At 43.1% G+C, this 25,046-nt stretch overlaps 1 protein-coding gene across 1 annotated transcript in view; it reads right to left on the reverse strand.

Annotated features, from left to right (window-relative positions):
- The window catches only part of UBTD2 (ubiquitin domain containing 2), a 50,473-nt gene extending 35,433 nt beyond the window's left edge, over positions 1–15,040 (reverse strand). The window contains exon 1 of the mRNA XM_062607701.1: positions 14,871–15,040. Coding sequence (XP_062463685.1) covers positions 14,871–14,940 — 70 coding nt within the window. The 5' untranslated portion in view covers positions 14,941–15,040. The remainder of the gene's footprint in view (positions 1–14,870) is intronic.
- Between the last annotated feature and the right edge of the window lie 10,006 nt (positions 15,041–25,046).

Below are 25,046 nucleotides of genomic sequence, written 5' to 3' on the forward strand. Positions count from 1 at the left end.
ACATATCCAGACAAAACACTACTGTTAAATGGGAGTACTTCAACAAAGTAGCCTTAAAACTACATCCTTTCAAGGCCATTTTAATCCCCTGTGGATGTACTCAGGAAAAAAAAAATAGACCTATTATAGCCTATGGTCAAGGATTATTGATGTGATCCAACTTTAAGCATTTAGCTGAAATTGCCTGAATTATAAGCATAAACAAGGCAGCCTCCTCTGAGCAATGCTGAGCATAGATGTCAGCTTCTGCTGTGAACCTGCTTCTGCAGAAGCCTGCTACTTTCCATGAGATGGAAGGACCTTGGAGTAGGCACAGGAAACTGCCCTCTTTATTTAAATTGCTCAAATCAAAATAGATTAAAGCATCCAGAGCCTTTCCACCTTTAGCAAATTCATCTGACCTCTTTCAAAAGTCCCTGAGCACGTAAGTCTTTAGTTCTATTAATGGACTGAGCAATGCTTGCTCTGCACCAAAAGGCAGCGCTTCCAAAGGACACAACAGCACATCCCCTAAGTAACTTCTCTTCCTTTCAAGTGAAAGGATCACTACAGAACATAATTTGATTGAAAACACATTTATTTCTCAACAATTCAGAGAATACTAAAACTGGCAGTGAAGTGATTATGTTGGCAATAGTACTGGCTGTTATGTACCCACTAATAGCTGACGTAGGTCTTGACCACAGGCTCTGCTTGCCTTTTCTAAAAAGGTACTCACCATAATACTTGAAGGAGCTTATTTCTCCAGTGTCATCGTCTACCCGTAAGCAAAAGCAGTATCGCTCGTCAGGGCATGCACTTACCACATTTTTTCACAAATTATTTAGACAAGTGCTGTTACAGCAGATTAAAGTCAGTTTATGTTGATTCGGGACTTGAAAGTTAAGTTTCTGTAGGAAAAGTCTTTGGTTCCGAGTTAAAGCAAGTATGAAACAGGCCCTCTTCTCACCCTTTTTTCTTACTTAAAGGAAAAATAAGCCTAGCTTCAAATTTAAGGATGAGAACTTTGGTAATTGATTGCTGGCTACAGCTGTTACCAGAAGAATATACAAAAACAACTGGATGCAAGCTCATTCCAGATTCACCCAGCTTGCTCAATTAATTACTGTGCTCTAATGAGCAAACCATGCCCATGAAGTGCTGCTTCTGCAGCTCCCATCAAGGGTGCCTCAAACACCAGATCCAGAAGAACTCAGGCTGCATTTCAGACTCCATCACAGCAAGCAAATTGTAAACATGAAATAAGCCCTTTTAGATCCCTCAGCAAACAGAATAAAAATATGAAGAAAGTATTTAGGTTTCCTTGCTTTTAAAGGCCTGTATCAAAACTAGGAATGGAAAGAAAGCATGCATCAGGGACTTCAGCAGACTGAGCAGCTGTCAGCTCAGGCCAGGCCCCAGGCAGTGATTTCATTCAACAGTAGCTTCTCTCCTGCTAACTTTAAGTTGCAGCTTTGGCTCATAAAACTATGGCCAGTGTCCCAGACCCTCCCTATTACAGCAATATTTAGGCACTACTAGCAACAGAGGCTATTAAAATAATAATCAGAAAGGCAGTAAGAAATAGGAGACTCCTTTGCTGTGGGAAGAGTAATCTCTGTTGGGGTACATCCAAGATGAATACCAGCTACTTAGAGATGACTGGAAAAATCAAGTAGGAAGAATCTTCTTTTCATGTTCTCTTCATACTAAACCTAGAAATTTGAGCGCCAGTATTCCGAACCAACCCTATTTTTATGACAGAGCTAAAGCTAAAGTCATTTCCCCTCCCTGCAGCACAGCATTTTCCTCTTGGTTATCATAGAAGAGCCGGTATCTTCAAACTTGTTAGATACCTATACCTGCAACAGCAGGAATTGATCCAAACTGTTCCAAGCTCCCAATCCAAATTACCACTTCAAGAAAGCCATTAAAATATGTATGTTTTCAACAATCACTCTGTTTGGAAAAGCTAGACCTAGGAACATTTAAAGACTGGTCAATAACACACCCAGTACTCATTTGACCAATCTCAGCTGTATTTCCACAGAAAGAGCAGGCTGCAATATTAATCAAACTAACCAGTCAAAACTAAACCCTGTATAATCCAAAGGTTTTAACCTGTGTAAAAGGTTAAAGGATGAGCATGAGAAAAACGCACCAGAAAATGTTCACGACGGAGTAGCATTCACTCCGGCTCCTCCTGCCAAAAAGAGCTCATGTGGGCTCATTATTTAGCATCAAAATTGACTAACACATGATAATCTCCAGTGAAATATCTTGATAGAAAGTTATTTGTTTTGTGAGAAAAACGGTTCCTGGTTTATTAACCTTCAATATAAACAAGTGAAAGTTGAAAAGTTTCATAACAAGAATCAGAGAAGGAACAGTGCAGATACCTAAATCTGAACCGCATGGGAAAAGTTCCTTCAGTTGGAAAAAAGTCCTCGTATTAATTTACAATAATGAAATGAAACATGTGAAAGAAAGAAGAGCGACTGCACCGAGCAGCTACATGTGCGCTTTACCAGTGGGAGATGAATTCAGCTTGGAAATTTGGCAGGCAGAGCAATCAGATAGCAACAGCATACTTGAGTAGGTAAACCTGGAAAGAGTTAAAACCAGATTAAATCTGTTGGTAGAATTTCTAAAACAGAATATTCTGTTTGACACAGCACTGAACTAGGAAATACAGAAGACTTCGCCGGCACTGCCATCTTGGACTTTGTAAAACCTTGTTTAAAGCTGAATTGTCACTACATAATAAAACTTATTAAATAATATTGGGTTTTAACAGGCTTGATTATCAGACAGCAGTGCTCTCGGCATCCCTCTGGATGCAGCCTGCCAAGAGATGTTAACAAAGTAGGGCACTGGCAGGAACTGAAATGCTTCCTCCCCCACCACCAAAGTATCTATAATGTTTTCCTAACGTGGAGCTCAATGCAAATTATTACATCTTGGTAATAAGTTTCCCGCTACAATAAGATAAAATGCTAATGTCATTTCTTCCATGGTCTTGTGGCATGCCATTTTCCCTGAATATAATCATCAGAAAGAACATAATTGGAGTAAAAAAACTGCACTTGCATTCCTAAGATACACCACCTGTCTTCTTCAGGATACATAAAGCCAAAAAAAGTACATTCTGTAAGTGAACAGGTATATGGAATGCAAAAGAAATATTCCTTTGTTTTCCAACACAGTATTTTGAAGCACCTGTGGTAAGCACTGCTTTAAGAAAGTTAACTTATGAATTCTTGAGGAAAAAGTTGCTCCCTGGAAACTGATCATGACTGGTCATGTCTTGTGACAGTTGAAGGCTGAGAATGGGGAGTATTAAAGTGCCCACCCATTCTGCATGAGTTATTGCTACTCTTAGGTGCAGCAGTTAGCTAGACCCCATCAAAGAGGGTGTTTTGTTTGGGGTTCACCAGTTAATGCACCCTCCCCCAGATTTCTACTCCCAGCTGGTTTGGTGAACAGCCTCCACCTGTGTCAAAAACACTTAAAAATCCTCACCAGCAGCAATAAATGATTCCTGCTATGTTAAAGATAAACAGAACCCCAAATCCTCTTTTTTCAAATGAGTGTTTTCCCCACTGCTGGACACTGACTCTCCAAAAACCAGTGGAGAGTTTCACTTTTCAAACAGCCTAAAAAACTAGAGTGGCACTTTAATCACAAGCCATAACCTCTCCTCCTCTTCAACTTAAACCTAATTACTAAAAGGATAAGGTTTAGGACAATTAAGTGCACAACAGACCAGTCATTCTGCTAGAAAGGGTGCGAAACTTCCCAGGAAGCCAAAGCACACACAAGCCTTGAGACTTGTCTCTACTAACACCTTTTATTGGACTTTGGTGGGTAAAGGACTACAAAGCCAATCAATGCAGAAGTGAAATGGTACCTTATAAAACATGGGTACCTTGGAGCATTAATTATTGCTAACTAGGCAAGGTAAAAACAACAGCAAGATGGTAAGACTCTCAAGACTTCTCCTCTGGTCAAGCTTACTTGACTTAAAATGTAAAAGGATAGTTCAGAAAATGAAGAAGTTGTTTCCACCAAACCTGTATGGGCTAGTTATGACATTGTAAACTCTTTGGGATCACAACTGTTTCTTTGCTTCAATTCATTCACAATTCATAAGCTAGCCCAACAGAGACCCAGATTACAACTTGTACCCAGGAATAGCATGATTCCAGCTGTAAGCACATGTCCCCAAAGAAATGTGATTTTAAAATCCATGAGATACACACAAAGTCACAAAACGCTGGAGTTTTCCTTTAACTCTAAGTAGCGTATTTTGGTAGCATTTCTCTCTGTAAGAAACAAAAGACAGAAAAACTTTTGGAAACCTGTACTCAGACACATGGCATTATTTACATCATGATCTCTCCAAAGCGGGGGTGGCCCAGGAAGCTCTGCCACAGTTGAGAAGAACCTCATATATTTTCTAGGGGTTCATGCCATTTAGAAGAAAAAAGAAAAGATGACCCAAATACAGTTGAATTGTTTTTAGAGTTCTACAGGAAAATAATCTTTCTGTACGCTGCATTGTTTTTTCTCATTTTGAGAGAAAGCACTCGTTCAAAAAGCCTCTACCATGAGCCAGAGTTCAAGAACTAGATTATTTATATCTCAAGGACTTTCATTTGAGTACTGCTGTGCAATACCAAACCACAATATCCATGCTCACTTGTTCTGACAATGCTGCTGCTCCTTCTTCCTCCCACAGGAGAGACTAAAATGGTGTATTTTCATCTAGTGCCATTCTGAAGGAGTTTCAGTTAAAGAAAAAAAGATGAGCCTGTAGTATTTTTGGAGCTATTTTTGTGATGTAGTATCAGTGCAGCAGCTGGAGTGTCCTGGACATGTTCAACAAGTGTGCTTGTTTCAGTTGTGTTAATGCAGAGATGGGACGTTGCATTAAGTAACATCAGTGTCAGGCTATACAATGTGTGACTGATTTAAAGCACGTGATTTAATCAAGCAACACAATTTCAATACTCATGTGGTTTTCTGTTGCAGTTCAAGTTGTTTTGGCACCAGAACTAGTTTTAGATTTGGATAAAGATACAATGGAGATGTTATCTTCCACATCTACAGATGTGAAAAACCCAACACATAAATGGCTAAGAGAACTCATCTCAAATGAGTATTTAAACCTGTTTTGGAATAATATCCAGTATTGATAAGCACTTTACAAAACATATTTTTATTTGGTGTTTGTATTTATAGCAACCCATGTTCTTTTAATATACTCCTGTAGGCACATAGCAGAAAAATACAAAAAATGCAGTCTGTTATGTATTTTCCTGAGCCAAGTCATCAACATGCAATTCACAAGTGAGTTCCATCTCTTTAAAAACAAAGTTTTAAATAGATATTTGACAGCTTTCCCCTTCTTCACCCCTCAAAGTGCTAACCCTCAGCTGGGACCTGTGAATTTACCACCCCTTCAGCAGGTTTGCTCATTACATGCACTGGACATATGTAATGCACAGGCAAAGAAAGAGATCTGCTCAGCCTCAGCAAGCAGGGCACTCCTGAACAGGCAACCAGACCAAATCTGCGAACAGCAAAGGATGCTGCTACTTAGAGGTGTGAAGCACTGGAGTGCTAAGCTTCATCTGAACGTATGTTTAACTACTGCTGCCACCGAATATAGCCTCCCTGTGAATACATCCAGCAAGAGCTAGTGAAATTGTTAGTCAAATCTTCAGATAACATTTATGGTTTCCTAACTGTTTAACATATATGCTACGCTTTGCTTCCCATTAACACTTCCAAACTGCTTATTGCCCATGTCTTCTCAATCCATGCGTTAACAAACTTGGAGCATCCAGAGCTTGCAATTAGTAGAAACACCACTTGAACCTGCACCAAAAAAACTCAAAACATGCTTCCACGTTCAGCGACATCCGTAGTGTCCCCTCCCTGCTTCCAGCATGGCCCTGAGGTCCTTCTTATTCCCTATGGGGGAGAAGGATACAGTGCAATGACTCCTGCAAGAGAGGTTCAGAAGCATTTGGTGGTTGAGAGCCCAAATGACACCTAAGCATTCTGCATGAAAGACCTTATTCTGACATACACAGCTTTTACTTGTATCAGAGATGAAGCAAATGCACCTGAAAACACTCTGATGGCATTAAGTCCAGCATCTATGACACAGGCAGCACTTTTCTATACCTCCGCCAAGAAATACTTCTTGCACTTCTTGCAGTACATATGAAGTGTGTGAATTAACAATTTTTACTTAAATCATTTACCTTTTCACCAGCCAACCATTATCCTGTGATAGCCAATGTTCTACAGTAGGCTCAGGTGCTTAAGCAGCAGCATGTGGCCAAAAAACAACTGGCGGGAGAAAATGGCATTCACCAGCTGCAGGTACTATCTGCTATTTTGTAGGTACTCTTTTACAAAAAGACTGTATTTACCCATACAGACAAGAATTCATAGGAGATGATAGTTCTGTGGCAGAGAAATAAAGTGACAAAGTAAATACCATGAGAGATCCTTCTCCTGAAGCCAGAGTGCCCTTGATCACAGCGTGAGAGCAGAAATTGAGCTCCATGACTGGATTTTAAAAATACAAAGGAAACAAACTTCCAACCCCAAGCTACTGCGCTCTGCTCCCGATGCCATCTCAGGCCCCATAGTGTTCTCAAAGAGCACTCATCTCTATTGGGAAAAGGTGAAAAATGCCTTCCTGCATGACATGCTGTCTGAACTGAGAGAATTATTTATAGTTGCTGTGTTTATTTCCAATTATTAAACTGTAAGTTGTTACAAACTATAAAATGTTTATAATTTCATGGAAACTATTTTTGTTATTTATAGAAAAGCATCAGTAACAGCAGAGTGAATGTATATACATAAGGATAAACTTTCCCTATTAAATAGGTGCAAAGATAACATGCAATCTGCAGCACTGTATGATACATTTCCACATTTTAGTCTCTAATCTTTTCCCCCTGGGCTGCACCTGTTCTCACTGAACACTACTGAAACACTTCACTACCGTTTGTGAAGTGACTTTTCTTTCATATTTGAGAATGTGGGAAAACCACGACAGATCATGCTAAAATTCCCTGAACCCCCTCCCTTCTACCTAATCTTCAGCACAAGCATGTCTATATATACATTTATATATATATATAAGAAAAAATCCTTCTGCACATCTGACTTCCTACAGAAGCGAAGAATCATTTATTCAGAGCTGTGCCCATCTCCTCCCATAAATGACTTCCAAGCAGGGCTTTGATTTTTTCCTTTTAAATCATGTTTGCCAATATGGAAGGAGGTGAGATGGGAAAAGAATGAAGGGAGGAGCTGTTAAAGCAATCTAACACACAAGCACAGCAGCAAGGATCCCCATCCCCACCAGTATTTCTACTTTATGTAACACAATTTTCAAATGCTTTACATTAGGCCCTAATGGGTCAACTGGATGTAGAACAACTCCTGCAAATTAATAGCATGTATTAATTGCTCATGCCCTTATTACCTGCAGAACCTGCCATGCCCCTGCATCTCTCAGTACTGTGAAGTCTTGGGACGACTGGCTACTCATGTCATTTTAAGTATTTAAGGTAGCCTAAGAAACTCCAGTGCCATTCAGCATTTAAGACATAGTTTTCAATTTGCTTCAAAGGTAGGAAGCAGAACAAAACCCTTTTACGCAGTTTGCACTGCCCCATCTTTTGTCTACCTCTCAAAGAGGTTTTACACAAGCCTAATCTGAGTGTGCCAGGAGAGAAAGCTACAACCTGGCTAACAGCTGTGAGCGAGATCAGCCCAGGGTCAGCAGAAGGCAGCAAATGCAAAATGCAGGTTCCATGATGAACCTTAAATAAACCACGGTAGACATCATGCGTATTTTACCGCACACAGGTCAAGACAGTAAAATATCAAGTTACACACTACACTATAGGTATTTTCCATTGACTGTACAAGCAGAGCAATGAGAACGCATGCTGCTTTTGGATGCTTCACTTCTACTGATACTGGTAACTCAGGATGAAGCACTGAATTAGATTCTGTACTTTTCACACTGGAAACACAAACACAATGTGTTCCTTAAAAACAAACAAACAAAACCCCACCTGCACTTTTTCTGCTTCCCAAGTAGGGGAACATTTCTCTTTCTTCAGATCTTAGATGTCAGCCAGACAACGTATAGCTTGTAACTGAAAACGTCAGAGTGCAAGTAAAATGTTTCATTCAACATCCAGAAATCAAGTTACTGACTTCAGCTTTTTTGTATCTCCTTGTATTCCACCTGCTTTGCAGAACAGGTCATTTCATAGACTTTCCCTTCTGATTACAGGCAATCAAGCCTCATCACTCTCACCACACTCCCATACCAAGAGATGCCAGGCACTAACGTCCCACCAGCAGGACCACCAGCTATGGCCCTGGCACTTCCCCAGTGAGAGGATCCAATGTGCCCTGCACACTCGTTCCCAACACCAGCCCTGCCAAGTCACAATACGAGCGCCAAAATCTTAGTATTGCTGTAAGCAAACAAGAGCCCATAGGCTTTCAGCAAACAAAGCAAGCAGATGCCTCTGAAAGCCCACTGTACACATGCAATGCTCACATCATCCTGGCATCCACCCAAGGTCAGCACCTTTCCACATGCTGAAATTCAGCATCACAAACTAGCAAGACAACCCTGAGAACCACCTCATCCGCCTGCTTACTCTATTTTTACTACAGTTATGATGACTACAGCTGTCTAAATGGAGCAGCTTTTAAAACTAGAATGAAGAAGATTGAGAAAGCTCAATTTCATAATGTGACTTTTGCAAAAGAAGAAACCTACACAGCTTCCAGCTGAAAATAAAACAAAAGCTGCAAACCTTCACAAGCTTCACCCGAAGCACCTGCCTGTAGGAAAGACGAAGGTGAACCAAGGACTTCTGCCTTTAAATTGCCACACACCTACTTCCTTGCTTCAACCTTGGCTGCTGAATGGCAAAACTCCCCCATGGAAATGCTCTTCCCTTTGCCAGACAGGGATGAGACCAGCCCTGGGAAGAGAAAGCTCATGGCTGTGCACCCAGCTGTGCCTCTTCTCAGGGAACACCCCAAGGGAAGGAAAACCCAGCCCTTCCTGCTTTTTCTTTCAGAGCAGTACTTTGGCCATACTACATGGCTGGGGACACACTGGGATCTGGCTTTTCTGCATGAGAAGATGGACATATTGCACCAGCCCTGCTCAAAAAGTCATTCTGAATTCGGTGAGAAAGAACTGGGAGACCCATGAAGTACCTACTGGCCCGTACAGAATACCTTCCTATAGCAGCCATAAGCAATTTGAATTTTTAAACAAACAACTAACTAACTTACTTAAGGGCCAAGGACGGTGTTAAAGAAGTATTTGTATCAAAGGAGTCTGCATTTTAAGGCAGTGAAGCAGAGGTAGCAAGTTGGAAACAACTGCCTAAAAATGTAACTGACTTTTACACACCGCAGTTGTCTACAAGAGAGGGTGAAAGTTTGAATCAAAGCCTTCAAGTATCACAGTCCTTTTTTGCTTATAAAACAGCAAAGGAGCAGTTGTATTTATTTCTCACACACAGGCTTCTGGTCAGAAGTTTTTCAGATACTTATTTTCTTTCAGGAGCTGGGTAACCAGACTGGCTGTGGTCAACTCGATCCTTCCTTGTACCTGCAAGAAGACTTGCAGGAATTGGCAAGACTTAACTATAAGGCAAATCTTTATTTCTGGCTTCAACTGTATTATAATTTGTGACTCATGAATTATATTATTCAACATTCCCATGAAAAATAATAGCTATCATATTACCTGCTGCATTAAGAGCAGATCGCTGGTTTTCAGATTTTATTCAAACAGGCAACTGATATTTTTCCATTTATCCAAAGTCTCCAAAGCACAATGAATATACAATTTATTACATTTAACAGTCAGTGAAGAAGGACATTGGTGCTTTGAACACTGAAATCCCAAATAGAGAAACTGAAACATCACTTCATCTAGAAACCAAACAACTACATGAAGGAACACCAAAAAGGAAACTGAACAGTTGTGCTCATCAGCCTTTACTAACAGTGAAAGTAACCCCTTATTTCATTTCCTAAGACTTACTTGTTATCACCTGACAACAAAACCAGAGTCTATTAGTTTACAAATGAAAAGTGACATAGCATCAAAGTGATATTCCAGTAGAAAAATACTGGGGACTGAATTATCAGCCATTCTCAGCACAAGATCCACAGATTCTAAGAATCTCAATGGGGCTGTGGATGCCCAGTCTGCAGGAAACCAAGTCATTAAAGGCTCCTTTTATTACAAAGCCCTGACAAAAACCACATGTACTCTTGGGGAGCTCATGAGAGAATCAGAGCAAGTTGGAAGAGCCATGCTAAGCTTTTCTTGTTATTAAAAAGAAAAAAAAAGCCACAGCAAGACCCAGCAGCTAATGCCAGCTCTGATTTAATGAGAGTTTTGCAAAAACACATCCAGCACCATATTACAAGGTTGCATTACAAACCAGCAGGCACAACCTGACGTCTACAACTACCTCCTTTAGATGGGAATAAAACCTCAGAAAGGTGCTGTGTGCAAGCACCCACCATCACAGCTTCTAACAGCCAAAACACAATCTGGAAGTGAGAGACTCTTTGACTGTTCTGATTACAAGGGGTAGGCACCAATGCTACTAACTGCTCAGTCATGAGATGCTTGTTTAACCCCCCCGTGCAAGCCGTGCATAGCCCTACTGTATTAGTCCAATTGTGAGCAACAAATCTGACTAATTAATATGCAAATTCCCTTGGTCAGGCTTCCATAGAAGCACCATGAAAGCAGTAATTGTAACTTCAAATCAGACATGTGATAAGCAGCACTGCACAGCACTCTAAAGAAAATATTTAAGAAACTGTTGTCCATAAGCAGAGGTTGAGGACATAATCTGGCTTTCCAGAAGTTAACAAAGCTCCAGCACTGCATCAAATACTGCAGGAGGAATTTAAAGTTTTAATAATCTCCTATTCCAGCATGTCAGTCAAATGTGCAGCCCTATTTCCACTTGTCCCCATTATCACTGCTGAGTGAGAGGGGCAGCAGTAAAGAAGACAAATTTCAAACAGAATCAGCATCTTTTATAACAAAGAAGGGCGATAAGAACTCCAGCAGGCAGGCAAACGTCATGTCAGGGAGAGTGCAGCAGCAATCAGACAGCTGCAGCCAAAAGCCTTAATGTGTAATGACTTGTCATGCCCATACTTCTAGACACTGGATTTCCTGCCCTTTTGTTACTCCACACAAATAACTGTCTCACTGAACTTTACCAAGATGAAGTAATATGCAACTTCTAACAGGGGTAAGAGTTTGCCAGAAGAAAATGAATGGCTTCATATTTCTCCTTTCCCTTCCTACTGCTCCCCTCCAAGGAAAGAAAAGAAGTATGATTCCTCCAGAAAGGACTTGCCCGTGGGGATAGCAAGTTGAAAATCCAAGCTCTCCTGGTTTTGCTGAACTGAACATACCTGATAAGCTATTAAACCTTATGTAAAGGAACAAGTGCAGAGTTTTCCAGCAGTTTCCTCCAAACCTAGTGCTTTTCCAAAAAGCAAACACGCCTGAAGAAATCATGTAACATGTAAGAGGCCAGAGAACAACTACTACTCTGCCAGACATCATCCTGCAGAAAAGTCTCCTTTGACTAGGCACAGTAAGAAGAGGTATGGTGCTCAGCTCCTAAAAGTTTGGAATATCAGATGGTAGACAGCCGAGCTAAAGAGATGAGGGGAGGAAAGCATGTGTCTATAAATCACCTAACAATCATCTTATATTCTTCCTTGTATCTCCTTTAACCCATCTCACCATCCAGATACCCACCCACCACAACACGCTCTCATGGTACCAAGCACCAAGACAGGAACTTTTTCTGCAATACAACAAGCAACATTCCATTGAAACAAAAACCTGCTAAAAAGAGCAGTGATAATGAAACAGCTGGTACCAATCTGCAAAGACCGTTTAATTTCCAGCAGGATGGGCAGAGCAGCATCTGTTTAATTCTGGGTAAGAAACAGATGACTCCTGCTTCGGTCAATGCAAACAGAAACATGCAGTAAGCTGCTACACCCATAGGAGAGCTGGTATTTCTGATTAACTCAGTCTTACGGAGACACACATGAGTATATGCAACAGCTCTCTGGATACATGCAAGCATCCTGACCTTGACACATACCAATAGTTAGAATACAAAGGACACGCAGGTGGTCGGGGCATGCTGTCAGCTTTGCTGAGCAGCAGAGAAGTATCAGGAAGTGTCAGTGACTGACAAACAGACCTAAGAGAATACTGGGATGTGACAAATCCTCATCTTGACTCCAGTGATACAATTGAGCAGGATTTCATCAGTCCCCAGAGCACCGTAATAGACTTTGAGATCTGTATGAATTTGACTTGAGATCCAGCTCCCACTTTCACACAGCATCAAGCACTGCTATTGTCATCTAATCAACCTCTTGACCGCTCCTAATTCTCCATGAAACTTTTCCATTCTGGGGGAAAGAAAAAGCCTCCCCAGAATAAGTCCATCACTGGCACTGCTCTGATCAGAACAGAGACTTTTGTTCCAAAACACCTTCCTGAGATTTATAAATGGTCTGGCCCTGCTCGCTGACAGCAATCTGAAGGTGAATACACCAGACTAGGTCACAGCCCAGGAGCTGGAGGAAATGAGCCTTATACGGGAAACAGGATTAAATCACCTTTCTGTACAGTCTCCAAATCATGTTCACTTGTGCTTCAGCTGGTTCAGTTGCTGATGCTTCAAGACATAAGCTCCCTTGAGAGAGTAAGTCAGATTTCATACCTGGCATGGGCACATTTGCAGAATCTGTAAAGCTAAGAATTAGTGCAGACTGGACTTGGCTATCTCAGGAGTCAGACTTATAAAAGATATTCTGAGGCTCTTCCAGCTTAACCTACACCCCCTTTTTTTCTTGTTGAGAGGCAGGAACAGATACATAACGTCACAAAACAGGCTATTGCACACTGTACCCGATTGTTTAAGACAGTCCTAAGAAGCCCATAATTCAACTGAAATTTCATCACTTCTCACTTCAGCAAGACAACCTTAAGGAACATTATCCTTAGAGCATGAATCAACATGAGCCAGCTGACATACATTTCACATCTACTGCATCTTGAAAAACCAGGCTGCTGTTCTAATGCACCAAGCACAATAGATTATTTAACCCCAAAGCAGCAGCAGCGTGTCGAGCCGGGCAAACACCAAGCAGGAATGTGCTCCCACTAAGTCCATCCAGGATGGTACTCTGCCGACAACTTGGATGGAGACAGCCCACCTCATGCACTGCTACTGGGTGTGCAATAAGGCTATTTTACAGTATCAGCCAAACTCTGGTAGCTCCTATCTCATTCATTCAATATCACAGGCAAGATAAGAGTGAGGAAATTAAACTGAGGCTATTTCTGTGACATGATCTCACCTCGTAACACCTAGCTAGTGAAGCAGGTCTCACAACAAACAGCATAGCTTTTAATGCTATTTTTTGATCGAGATTTTTTAAGAATGTGGTGATTTCTGTTTCTTTTTCCTTGACTTCTAGTATGGTGTGGTCCTCTCTGCACTGACACCCCTCCATTTTTTACTGGTTTTAGGTAAGTCTGCTTGGTACAAATGCTTTTTAGATAACTCACTTCTTCCTTTTATTTTTTATAATAGAGGAAAAGAATAAAGACTCATACTAGCCAAAGTTATAGAATTCTTTTTAATGACAATGATGTGATTAAATCCTACACAGTTCTTAGCAGCTGGACACTGGCATCCCTATGAACTATGTATCCAGCATTAATCAGCAGGTGGTCTCTTCAGATATTAATCATAAGCAGTGCTTGTGTTTTTTTCACAGTATGGAACAACAGCAAAGTCACTGGTCTAACAGAATACCCATCAGCTGGGGCATCCGTAATAAAGCCAGAATCATAATGTTCCACAAGGCACAGGGGGAAAATGTAGTCCTTGGTGAGCAATTCTCAACCTGAAATCTGTGGCCTCTGCACATGTAAGGACTACTTATAAGTCAAATGTCCTGTGGGTAGGCTGACTTTAAGTGACAATAATGCACACACAGCTCAGCTGGAGAACATCAGGGGTCCACAAACCCAAGAACGCTGAGAAAGCAATCATTCAGGCATTTAGGTAGAGAAAAACAGAAGGGTAAGGGCCGCTTGCACTGCAGCAGTGTTTCCACATAAGCTCACCAAGTAGGTGTGCTCTTGCACACAAGTGAGAACATGCTGCTCCAGCATCTGAAGTCGCTGGAAATTGATTACTTAGCATGGGCGATTTAGGCTGGCAGAAAGAATCCATCTTTCTTAGAATAAGAATAAAAATAAACCCCAACCCCGCAGCAGTGCCAGGATCTAAGTTATCTGAATAATTATTTTCTGCACACCACAAAGAGACGAGCCCAAGGACAACAAAGTTTAGCAGCCCCAGGCAGGCCCTTTCCCCAGCCCGTCCATCATTTCATCAGCCGCCTGCCCCCGGGCCGTGCCGCGGAGCCCCCACACACCCGGGGCTGCATCCGCCGGGGCTGCGCCCACCCCGCGCCCCTCCGAGCTCCCGCACACCGCCGCCGCCCCGGGAAAGTTGCGGCCCCGGCGGCCGCGCTGGTGAGAGGGTGGGAACCGGGCGCGGCGCCCCGAGGCCGGCGAGCGCAGCGCTGCTCCCCCGCCTGACACCAGCCCCGGGCCCGTCCCCACCGCAGGCCCCGGCCCGCAGCGCCCGCCCCGGGGTCCCCCCGCAATGTCGGGGGCGACCCGCCCGACCTCCCCCGCCCAGCCCAGCCCAGCCCCGGGGCCCTGCGCTCACCTCCGGTGCCGTCCGAGTTCTCGTTGAGGCTGCCCGAGGAGTCGTGGTGGGAGCCCACACACCCGCCCATGGGGCCCGCCCGGCCCGCAGACCCGCCGCCGAGCCGCCCCCCCACCCCCCTCCCCCTGTAGCCGAGCTCCGCCGCCGGCCGGGCAGGCGCGATGGCTCCGGAGCCGCCTCTTCGGTCTGCAACACCGCCCCCGAGGCGCGTCCTCCTCCCGCCGCCCGGCTCCGCCTCCGGCCCGCCCCGGCCCCGGGCTCGACCCGGTCCACGGCTCCGGTCCGGGCTCGAACCGGGTGCGGTCGGCAGCCACCTCGCCTGGTTTTGGGTTGCTGCAACGCGCAGGCCGGGACGGGCCTGGCTGCGGCCCGGTGCCGCCAAGCCCGAGGCCGCCCCTCGCCTGCCGGGTGGCGGCCGCCCCGCGGAGCAGGGCGAAGCCCCGGTGGAAGTTGGCGGGCGGCTCTGGGGCGCTGTGACCGGCCCCGCCGCAGGGGCTGGGCCGGGTCGGGTCCGCTCGCTGTCCCCGGCGCAGCGCGGACGAGGGAGTAGGGCGAGGGCGGCGGGCTTTGTGTGTGGGATGCGGGGCCAGCCCTCGCCGCTGCGGGGCCAGCTGCACCGCAGCTGCCAGGCTCGGGGTGCAGGGGTCGGGCGAGCCGGGTACGCCTGGCTCGGGTAGCCAGATGGGTTGGTTTGTTCTTACGGTGGAGAGCGGGGCTTTCCCGTGCTGTGTATGAATGTGTCTGCACATGAAAGTACACGCACATTCCGAGTTAAATCTGCCCCCCATTAATCATACAGCTACCTCTCTACATACTGTCCATTTAAATGATAATAAAACTAAGCGAAATGAGTGCTGCTTGGTCAGTCAACGTCTTCTACTCTGAAAAGTTTGACTTACGTGCACCTAATGCCTAGAGGGGTTATCTTACTTCAGTAGCAATCTTGCCATGGGTTCAGGGAGTCACAGCTCATACACTCCACAAATGCACTGTAGCTCTTTCAAACAAGCAGCAAAAAGTCCGAACATTGAAAAAATGGAAGCAGACAGTGCAAAAAATAAAGCATGGTAACAGACTGTGCTCCGGGTTCCCCACATGCTCTGCTATACATGGCAGCTTAATGTTCTGATACGCAAAACAGCAGAAAACAAAACACAAGCTGAGCATATTTTAACTCCTTAAAGATGACATTGCAAACGTATTTTTTAGAGTTAAAATAGCATAGCTGTTTGTAAAGCTCACGGTCACCACAGCGAAAGAAGCTGACGGACGAATCTGGTGTTCTATCATTAATTTTCCCACATAATCTTCATACCAAAAGACCAGCCGGCCTTTGGGAAGGCACTTGTGTTGATAATTAAAATCCCAAATGTATGAGAGAAGCTGAGTGGCAAATGCCGAGTACTTCATCATCTGAGAGCAAAATGACTTGGCACTTTATGGTTGGCTTTATGGGCTCAAATAGGAAGGTCAGGACTGGTAAGAAAACCAAGGGAAGGATCACTGGAGTCTGAACACGTGCACACTTACATCAAGAAAAGCAAAAACTTCTTTTCTGTGCAGACATTAAACGTGATAGAGGAAACACAGAGCTCAGTTGTTCTAGTTTTCTTCACAGATTGTATTGGAGAGCCTGAACATACGCAGGTACAATCAAAGGTACATCAGGGGTATTTGTTTTTTTACTTTGGATCAAATGTAATTTGTTCAAAATTGTAGGAATACAGAAGAAAGTTAAGGATGTTTCAAATTGTCATGAGAGTAGGTGTTGATGTGGGTATATTGTCATCAGAGCATGATAATTCTATGGAGAAAGCATGACTTTAGTTTTCTCATGCACACATTGTGTGTAAGTTATATGTATGTATTTGTGCGTGTATAAACACTTGAGATGGACCTAAGTCAGTATTTACAGCCTGATCCCATGTGTCAGGATGTACTTGCAATGCACCACTGAAGTACAGGAGACAAACCAAGACTTTTCTAAATGCATTATTTCTTTTGAAGATTATGTTCCTCCTCAAACTAATTTTCACAAGAGGCAAGGACTGAGCTTTGCAGTCAGTTTCTGCACTCTAATCTTGGCTTTGCCCTAGATACCCACTGTGGCCTTGGACAAGTCCCATAACCTCAGCAGCTCTATTTCTATCAGTAGATTAATGTTTGTCTACATATCTCTTGGGGGTATGGCTAAGATTAATTAATTCTTACTCTTTATTACTTGCTAACTGCCTGCAATGTGTGGGATGTAAAACACTTTGAAGATCAGACGTGTCATTTCACAAATTAAGTGGTGCAATGAATTGACTAGTCCATATAGGTACAGCTACCCTATAAGATTCAAAATTATTCTTTGTGGGTCATAAACCCTACAGTGCTAACAGCTAAAGGATCTTCTTTCGGCACAAGATGCTACTGGACTGTATGTTGTAGCAGGAGGCCCAGAGCAATGGGGTTTGTGACCAAGGAGTGCAGCATGTAAAAAAGCCCTAAGTGGACCTACATATGCGTTGTGAGGGTTATTTCCCATCTATTCCTATACATGAAAATATTTTGTGTACTTCATCAGTACACAAAACTCTCCAACTGGGATCTCACTGTTTTCTCACAGTCAATGGCGGTGAGTTTTGCCATCACATGATGATACAGAATGACAAATCCCTGTTCTCTGATGATTCAGCTTTGCGTGGGAACAAGAATGAGATGCTGAAATTGCACCAGTACTGAAACTTCTGTCGCAGGCATCAACATTTTGATTTTTATCAGTCCCACCCAGGACTGTAGTATCAAAGTCTTATCATTATAAGTGAAAGTCTACCCAGCTCTCTCTCATCCTGCTTTGACAGATGGGAAAGGGAGACACAAGAGGTGAGGTTATTTGCTAGAGGTCCCGCAGGAAGCAGAAGCAGGAAAGAACCGTGGAGTCCAACCACCATGTGCGAAGCCCATCTTCCTCTTCAGAGAGTCTGAAGAAATTTAGCAGGTTGCTGTTTTCAGATTTACTTCCACATGGCTCTCTCTCTGAAAGTTAATGAAGCTGTAGGCTCATTTTCACAGGCGACATGATGGAGGTTTCCCTGCCCCCATATGATGCACAGCACCTATATTTAAATGTGCTTTTGAGGAACACTGGCTTCTATTCCAAAATTCCCACCAGTGACTTTTAGGCTGACTCCAAGCTAATATAATCCGTCTCTTAGAAAGCCATAGCAAAGCAACTCTTATCAGTCTGCACCACCTAGAGACCACAAAGCTGTGTTGAAGTGATGTTAAAACCAGACAGTTTGTTTTCCTGGAATGAACAAGGGAAAGAAATCTACTGCACAGAGGGATCCTTGTGGTTGAGGAACCCCGTCAGACATCAGGACATCCAGAGCTGGCCAAGTATAAACAGAATGCATGTCTGCCTAGTCCTGCTTGTGTCCCCTCTGTCCCCTCTGGTAGTGCATGTCCTTCAGCACATCTCCAGGAGCACAAATGCATTGCTCCAAATGCCTTGGCACACACCTCTGCTTCTGAAAATGCTGGGATGAGAAGTTTGAGCTTCTGAGGGAAATTTCATCGATCGGAATGTATATTCCTGTGAAGAGCAGGTTATGTTTCTCTCCTGACCTCTGCAGAGCCCCACGCCTACTCCTGCGGACTCCTTTGGCAGGCTCTTCGTGTCTTCTCTGTTAATAACAGAAGGAACGGTGATGCTTCAGTTTTCTTTTATACATTTCTGCAAAGCTATGTGGTTTCTATCCTCAATTGCTGTAGAAAAGGGGTTACTGGAAAGGCTAAAAATCCTGATTTAATGTGCAGCACCAGAGATGACGGTAAGAATCTCCAGGTGTGGTCGATTCTACAGCAGGATTCCACAAAATCCCCCAAAATATTGCTTGCTGCCAGTTTCACTTTGCAAGAGTTCCAGATGCTCAGAGCACACCAGTCTGTGGAGGAAAGACCCATTTTTCATCAAGCATTCCAGCACTGATGTTATTTTATGGGGACAGTGGAAATATTTTACTTTTTAGCCTGAAAACCTTGAAAATGGATAAATGAATCAGTCCAGAGTTTAATCAGATTATTTTGCACTTCACTCACATCTTTAAAACCAGAACTTTGTGAAGTTATGTTTCTCAAACACTGAGTTTCTGTGGAAAAAGAGTTGTTCTAACTTCAGGCTACAGATGTATAAGCAATTCCACTACAAGTTCAATTTCTTGTCTGGACTGGAAATCAAGAACTCACAAATTCATTTTTTAACTGTGTAGAGGGACCATGTATCTTAAAGTATTAACTGTTGGCCAGCAGGTACCATTGTGACAGACACACATGAAGGCAGCTGGCAAGTGAGCTGTCGACTTTCATTTTCTGTTTCATGACAGCTTTATTGCTGTTTCTCCTTTAAACATGCTTCCCATTTTTCATCAATTCTGAATTCTGCAAGCTGTTCTGAAAGCAGGGGATTTTTAACCTACTGTCTCAAACAGCTCCTGTCTACTTAAATTCTCTGAATAAGAGATATTTATTGCTTTGACACATCAGGGAGGTTTTTCTAGTGGTCAAAATACACATTTAAACCGACAACAAAAAAATAGCCTTGACTATTAAATAAGAAAAGTGAAACACTGCTTCCCTCCTGTGGTGACCTCCCTGATTGCACACTGAAACTGTACAGACGAAATAAATTGCACATTTTAAGTGATATTCTTATTATTATGATGATGATGATGACATTTGAAGAGTAATGCTTTCTTGCTGATCTGCAGCCAAGCAGTCATTCACATCCCGCTGTTATTGTTATAGCACTGGATTTAATATGCTATTTCAAAGCCAAATGGTGCTGTTGAAGCACACGAAGTGCCAGCTCTTGCTAATCGGCTGCCACAAAACTTTATCTCATTACAATCTGCTGTTTGTGGACAAGTTCTCCTCTTTCAGCTGCACTTGAATTGATTCTCTGCCTGGGTGGGTACAGAAGTGTTATGTGTCAGTGTGCTAAATAATGAAGAGGATTAGTGGCAGCGGGACAAAGGGAGGAGATGTGGATGAGGGCCCCGAGCCTACCTGCAAACTGTTTTACAGACTGCTGGGTCACTGAGCCAGCACAGAAGGACAGGCCATGCTAAGGGCTATGCTATTACCATTCCTGCGTTTGCTACTAATATCAATATTGTATTAGTATCTGGAGGGCTCACTCAGGATCCCATATCTCTACCTGGAAGAACACTGAAGTTTTAAAGGAAAGACATGGGGCTGTAGGATGTGGTTTACTTTAGAAAAGGATCATGGCAGGGGCAGGATAAAAATGCCTGTGGTTATGAATAAGTGAGAAGAAATGGGGCAAAAGGTTTGGATTTCCCTTTTTCCTTTTTTTTTTTGTCATGTAAGAATGAAGGCATGCACTAGTAATGGTGACAGGATAAGTCAGGGCTGATTAAGAAACATTTTTTTTCATGGAGGATGCAATTGAGTAGAGTGCAAGAAAGAAATGCATGACATCCAGGACCATTGCTTCTCTCTTGGCTTTGTGCTAATCGCAAAAATTCCTCTGGGAAAGAAGCTGGGGAGTTCTGTTGTTCCTGGGTTTTAGCTCTGCTTCCCAAATGCAAAGCATCTGAAATCAAAGAGCTATTTTGTAGACAGAATATACATACAGCCTTCTCACAAAGGACTGACAACTGGGTTCATTTGAGGTGAAATCACACAGTTTTTGGCGGGAGGAGGACGGGGGGTGGAAAAGGAATGATGCTACCTCCTGTCAAAATGCTTTTGATAAAATTAAAGCTGAGCCAGATGGTAATGGTACAGGCTAATGTTACCATATGGCAGGATCAGTCATGCAAGAAATATGCTACTTGAAGGAACATATGAAACTGATAGATGTTAATATTCCAAATATTTGAGATTTGCATCTTGGACATTCTCATGGGCTGTGAAACTGGAAGAAAATGCATGTGCTCAGGAAGTGCTTGCTTGGACTGCAGTTGCACTCCGGTGGGATACTCGTTCCTCCTCCACTTTCCTCAGCAGTAGGAAACATCTGGCCAAGCTCTTACTTTGCTCTCCCTGCTCAGCGCTGGGTCACATCACGTCACAGCAGTGTGTGTGTCTAGGCAGGTGCCTATGCAGAAGGGAAATGGAGTCAGGGAAAGGAATAAGGTCTCACTACACACACAAGGCAGGGACACCAGCACTGCCAGTCACTACCTGTTTGCAGGACATCCGGAGGAGAGGCACCAGGGCCACAGCCACGGGGTCAGGGCCTCCCACACCATCCCTACAGCTGCGAAGGGGAGGGGGAGAGGGTGAGGGGTGAATAAGCATAAGCATAAGCCCCAAACCTGTTCATTTCTATCAGTCACACAGAGAAAACCAGATCACAACAGTGACAATGGTAGATATCACCAGCCAGATGCTACCAACAGAAGAGGAATAATACAACCGCTCAGCTCTCAGATTCTTGCCAACTTTTAGTTTCTAATGGTGCCATGCACTATTCAGAGGTGAAATATTTTAATGTCTTTTATATGACTGAGCTTTGCAGGGAAAGTGGAAAAAACCCTCCAACTGAACAAGATCGCTGGCATGGCAGGATACATTCACACTGAACTGTTGGACGACTTTGCCTGGGTGTGTGTCAAAAGCTTGTCTCATCACTGTTGCCATTGAGGAGAAGCTTATTTCATAGATACTGTAACACTATTGAGTTGGTGGAATTGTATCAGGGATGATAAACTTGGCTGAAAACCTGTTTTGAACTTCTGATGATATTAAAAAACCCAGTAACGACAACAAGAGATTTTGGCTCATGACAACTGTTGTTTGTCCCCTATGATGTATAATGCCTTGGGATTTAGAATAGCATCCTATTGTTATATTTCCAATAAACAAAGAGGCAGTTTATCCTCCTGCCTTATTAGACAGTCTTTGTATGAATCAAGGAGAATAACACATCTGTGTGAGATGGAGCACAGTGTAAATGACTCTCATTGGTGTGCCCTGGTGGAGACGTGGCCTGCAGTGCGTGTGAGGAGCCCAGTGAGGCACACACAGAACCAACTTTAAAGCTCCTTGAATGTAGATAAAGAAGTGTTGCTTTAATTTCCACTTCAGCACTCTGCACTCTTCAGCAATTTCCAGCAATTTGAGCTGAAGGGATGCAGGGATTAGAGCGAACCTCAAAGGAAGCCAGTTCAGCAGAAGTGGTGCTAAGGAGTGATCTCCAGTATTTCTACCAGGAAACCTCCTCCTTTCTGTTACTGTTAGCACCACAGCCTGGATTCATGTCACCTCTCATCACACTTGCAATAGGTGATAGGAAAAACATTAAGAGATGGGAAAGTGTTTTAAATATTTATATTAGTAAGTGGGAGCATTGTATTACTGGCTCTGGAAACATGAAAGGCCTCTTAAACTTGTGCTGCAAGATCTAAAAAGAAACATCTTTTTGGAAATGGTAAATTGCCATTCCTGAGGCTTCCTCTGTCTTTTGCCTTAACCAGCGTTCAATGCTAGGCACAAGGCTGAACTGGGTGAGTATGGGGAGCTCCGTCCTTTGGGGCTGGGCAGTCCAAGGTTGGAAGACTCATGGGCACACGATGGCACACTGCCCACAGTACTGCTGTCCTGAGAGTAAAACTGCCTTAGGTGAAAAGGGGATCACTTCCGTTGTTCAACATTAGCTTTTTTTCACCACTTTACCTCCCCCTAAAAAATTACTTTGTAATGAATAAAGCCTGGAAAAAGCAATATTTTTTTTTGCAAAAAATAATGTGAACCTCTACCAGCTCTGTCACTGTCAACAGATCTGTACACAGCAGCAATTTCTAGGTTAACCATTGCAATAAGGAAAGAAATACTCTGCACACAGGCAGAAGCGATGAAGTAATTGGTATCATCATCCTTTCAGCAATGCTTTGTTTGTTATTTCTCATTTTGTGTTCGTACATTCGATTTTTCTTGCCTAAGCATGGTCTTTTGCATTTGTTCTCATTGGTTTTCAGCTTACAGATTTCATCCCATTATCTAGATCAATTTGATTTCAGAGCCTGTCTTCCTTATTGTTTACAATAGCTCCCAGCTTATAAAACTGTATTATCTTTCCTATCATACAAATCAGTTATTAATGGACATGATGAACAAACCAGGCTCCTCTGTCCCCACTTGAAATTGCTTGTTTGGGAATTGGGGCTTTTTTTCTCCTGCTTATGCACCCAAATTATGGTGATTTTGTTTATGTTCTCATTTTGCTCACATGCCCCTAATTTGCTCATGACACTGTCATGTAATACTGAGTACACAATCTTTTTACAGTCAGGATATATCACATCTGCTTCTCCTTTGTCCAACAGGCCTGTTATTTTATCAGAGGAGGAAATTAGATTGATTTGATGTGATTTGTTCTTGAGAAATCCATGCTGGCTTTTTCTTGTCATTTTATTATCTTCAAGGTGTTTATATTGATTGTTTAATAATTTGTTCCAGTATCTTTCCAAGAAATAGAGTTAGGCAGGCTGGATAACTCCTGGGGCCTCTTTTTCTCCTTTTTAAAGTCAGGGCACTGCTTGTTTCTCCTGTCCCTTGGGGCCTGCCACCATTGCTTCTCAGAGATACTCACTAATGCATTAGAAATTTCCTTGGCTGGTTCACAACTGCTTTGGGATGAATTCAATTAGCTCTGCTGACTTAAGGACATCCACACATTTCCTGAGGTTATCTTCCCTCATTCTAGCCTGCATGTGCAGCTCCTTTCTAGCCCAGGCACCAGGTGATGCTTTGTGTGAGGGAGGACACCATGATGAAGCAAAGCAGCATCTATCCAAAATGGAACCCAGGCAAGGATGGGCATGTGGTACCCAGGCAGGGAGCTGGGAAGTCTTGACCTCCACAGCGCAGACACGGTCTGGCTGATCATAACGAACCTCTGAGCTGCTTTACCCATACCTGCTCATTTCAATAAATGTTGCCTCTCGTGCAGATCTACAGAAAAAGTGAGGCAGTGGTTTTGGAGCAATTATCTCTAAAATTCATGCTGCCAAACAGAGATTATTTCCTGATCACGTTTGCTCATCTGAACTGCAGAACACTATTGCAAGGCTACTGAATTATTGTATTGTGATGCATTGTGAAACTCTCTAAAATGTTGGTTATACACCCAACAGTTACGTGAGGACATCTGTGACCCATGTAAAGATGCAGATGCATTCAAGAGTTTCTGGCAGTTTTGGACTCGCAAAGGTAACTTTGAAAAGGGATTGGAATAGCACAGACCATCCGCTGCGCTGGGGACTTTGATACTCTTCTCTTGCTGAGTCAGTCATGGTCCAGATGATAGCTCATGTCCTTGGGCTCTTGTTTTCCCATGTTACGGCTCGCAAGAAGAACCAGGTATTTTCTGCATCGTTATTTGGGTACATTTTTTGCACAGGTCTGAACCCAGCGAACTCATGTGAGTGCAGCTTTACAAATACAAGAGATCCCACTGGTGCCAAAGGCAGAGGCACAGTCGTGATGATACGAATATGTGGGACACGCAACATCTTTAGTTGGGTAGTGCAGCTGGTTACACTGGACCACAGGAGCATTGGGACATCTGACTTATACATGAAAGTGTTAGTTATCATTGGCCAGATAGGTGGGGAAAGCATGGTGTAAGCTTGAAATTTCCAAGTAATTTATTTCATTTATTAACTCTCAAACTGTTAGGAATACATTTACAAGGTCTGGGAATAAGAGTGAGCACGATTAGGTCATGCTCATACCTTTTACAACAACTCAGGTTTTTATTAAATTTCTATCCAGGAGGAGACTTTATGCTGATGAAATTATTTGAGGAAGTATTAAAAAGAACCATAAAAATCCAAATTACATTCAGTGCAGCAGAAAGAGGAGGGTTTATGAGGTCTGCTAAGAAGCATTTATCACCTGGAAACACACCACAGTTAGCAAAATCCAGTTTGCTTTTAATTTAACTGCTCGAGAGTGACTGGATGACTTTTTGTTAATACTGAAATTACCCAAAGCAGTAACAGAGCATTGCGCACATTTCACTAAGCTTCAGACCACTAGGGTGAGCCAGACTATAGCCAATGCCAACTGTTAGGTCGTGTGAAATGGAAATGACAAATCAGATCATGAGATTCGTAGCAAATATGTCAAAACATGTGATTAGAGCTCATGTCCATCATC

Source organism: Pezoporus occidentalis, unplaced genomic scaffold (genome assembly GCF_034315485.1).
Source record: "Pezoporus occidentalis ecotype Australia unplaced genomic scaffold, CSIRO_AGI_Poc_V1 ctg124, whole genome shotgun sequence".
Classification (NCBI taxonomy): domain Eukaryota; kingdom Metazoa; phylum Chordata; class Aves; order Psittaciformes; family Psittacidae; genus Pezoporus; species Pezoporus occidentalis.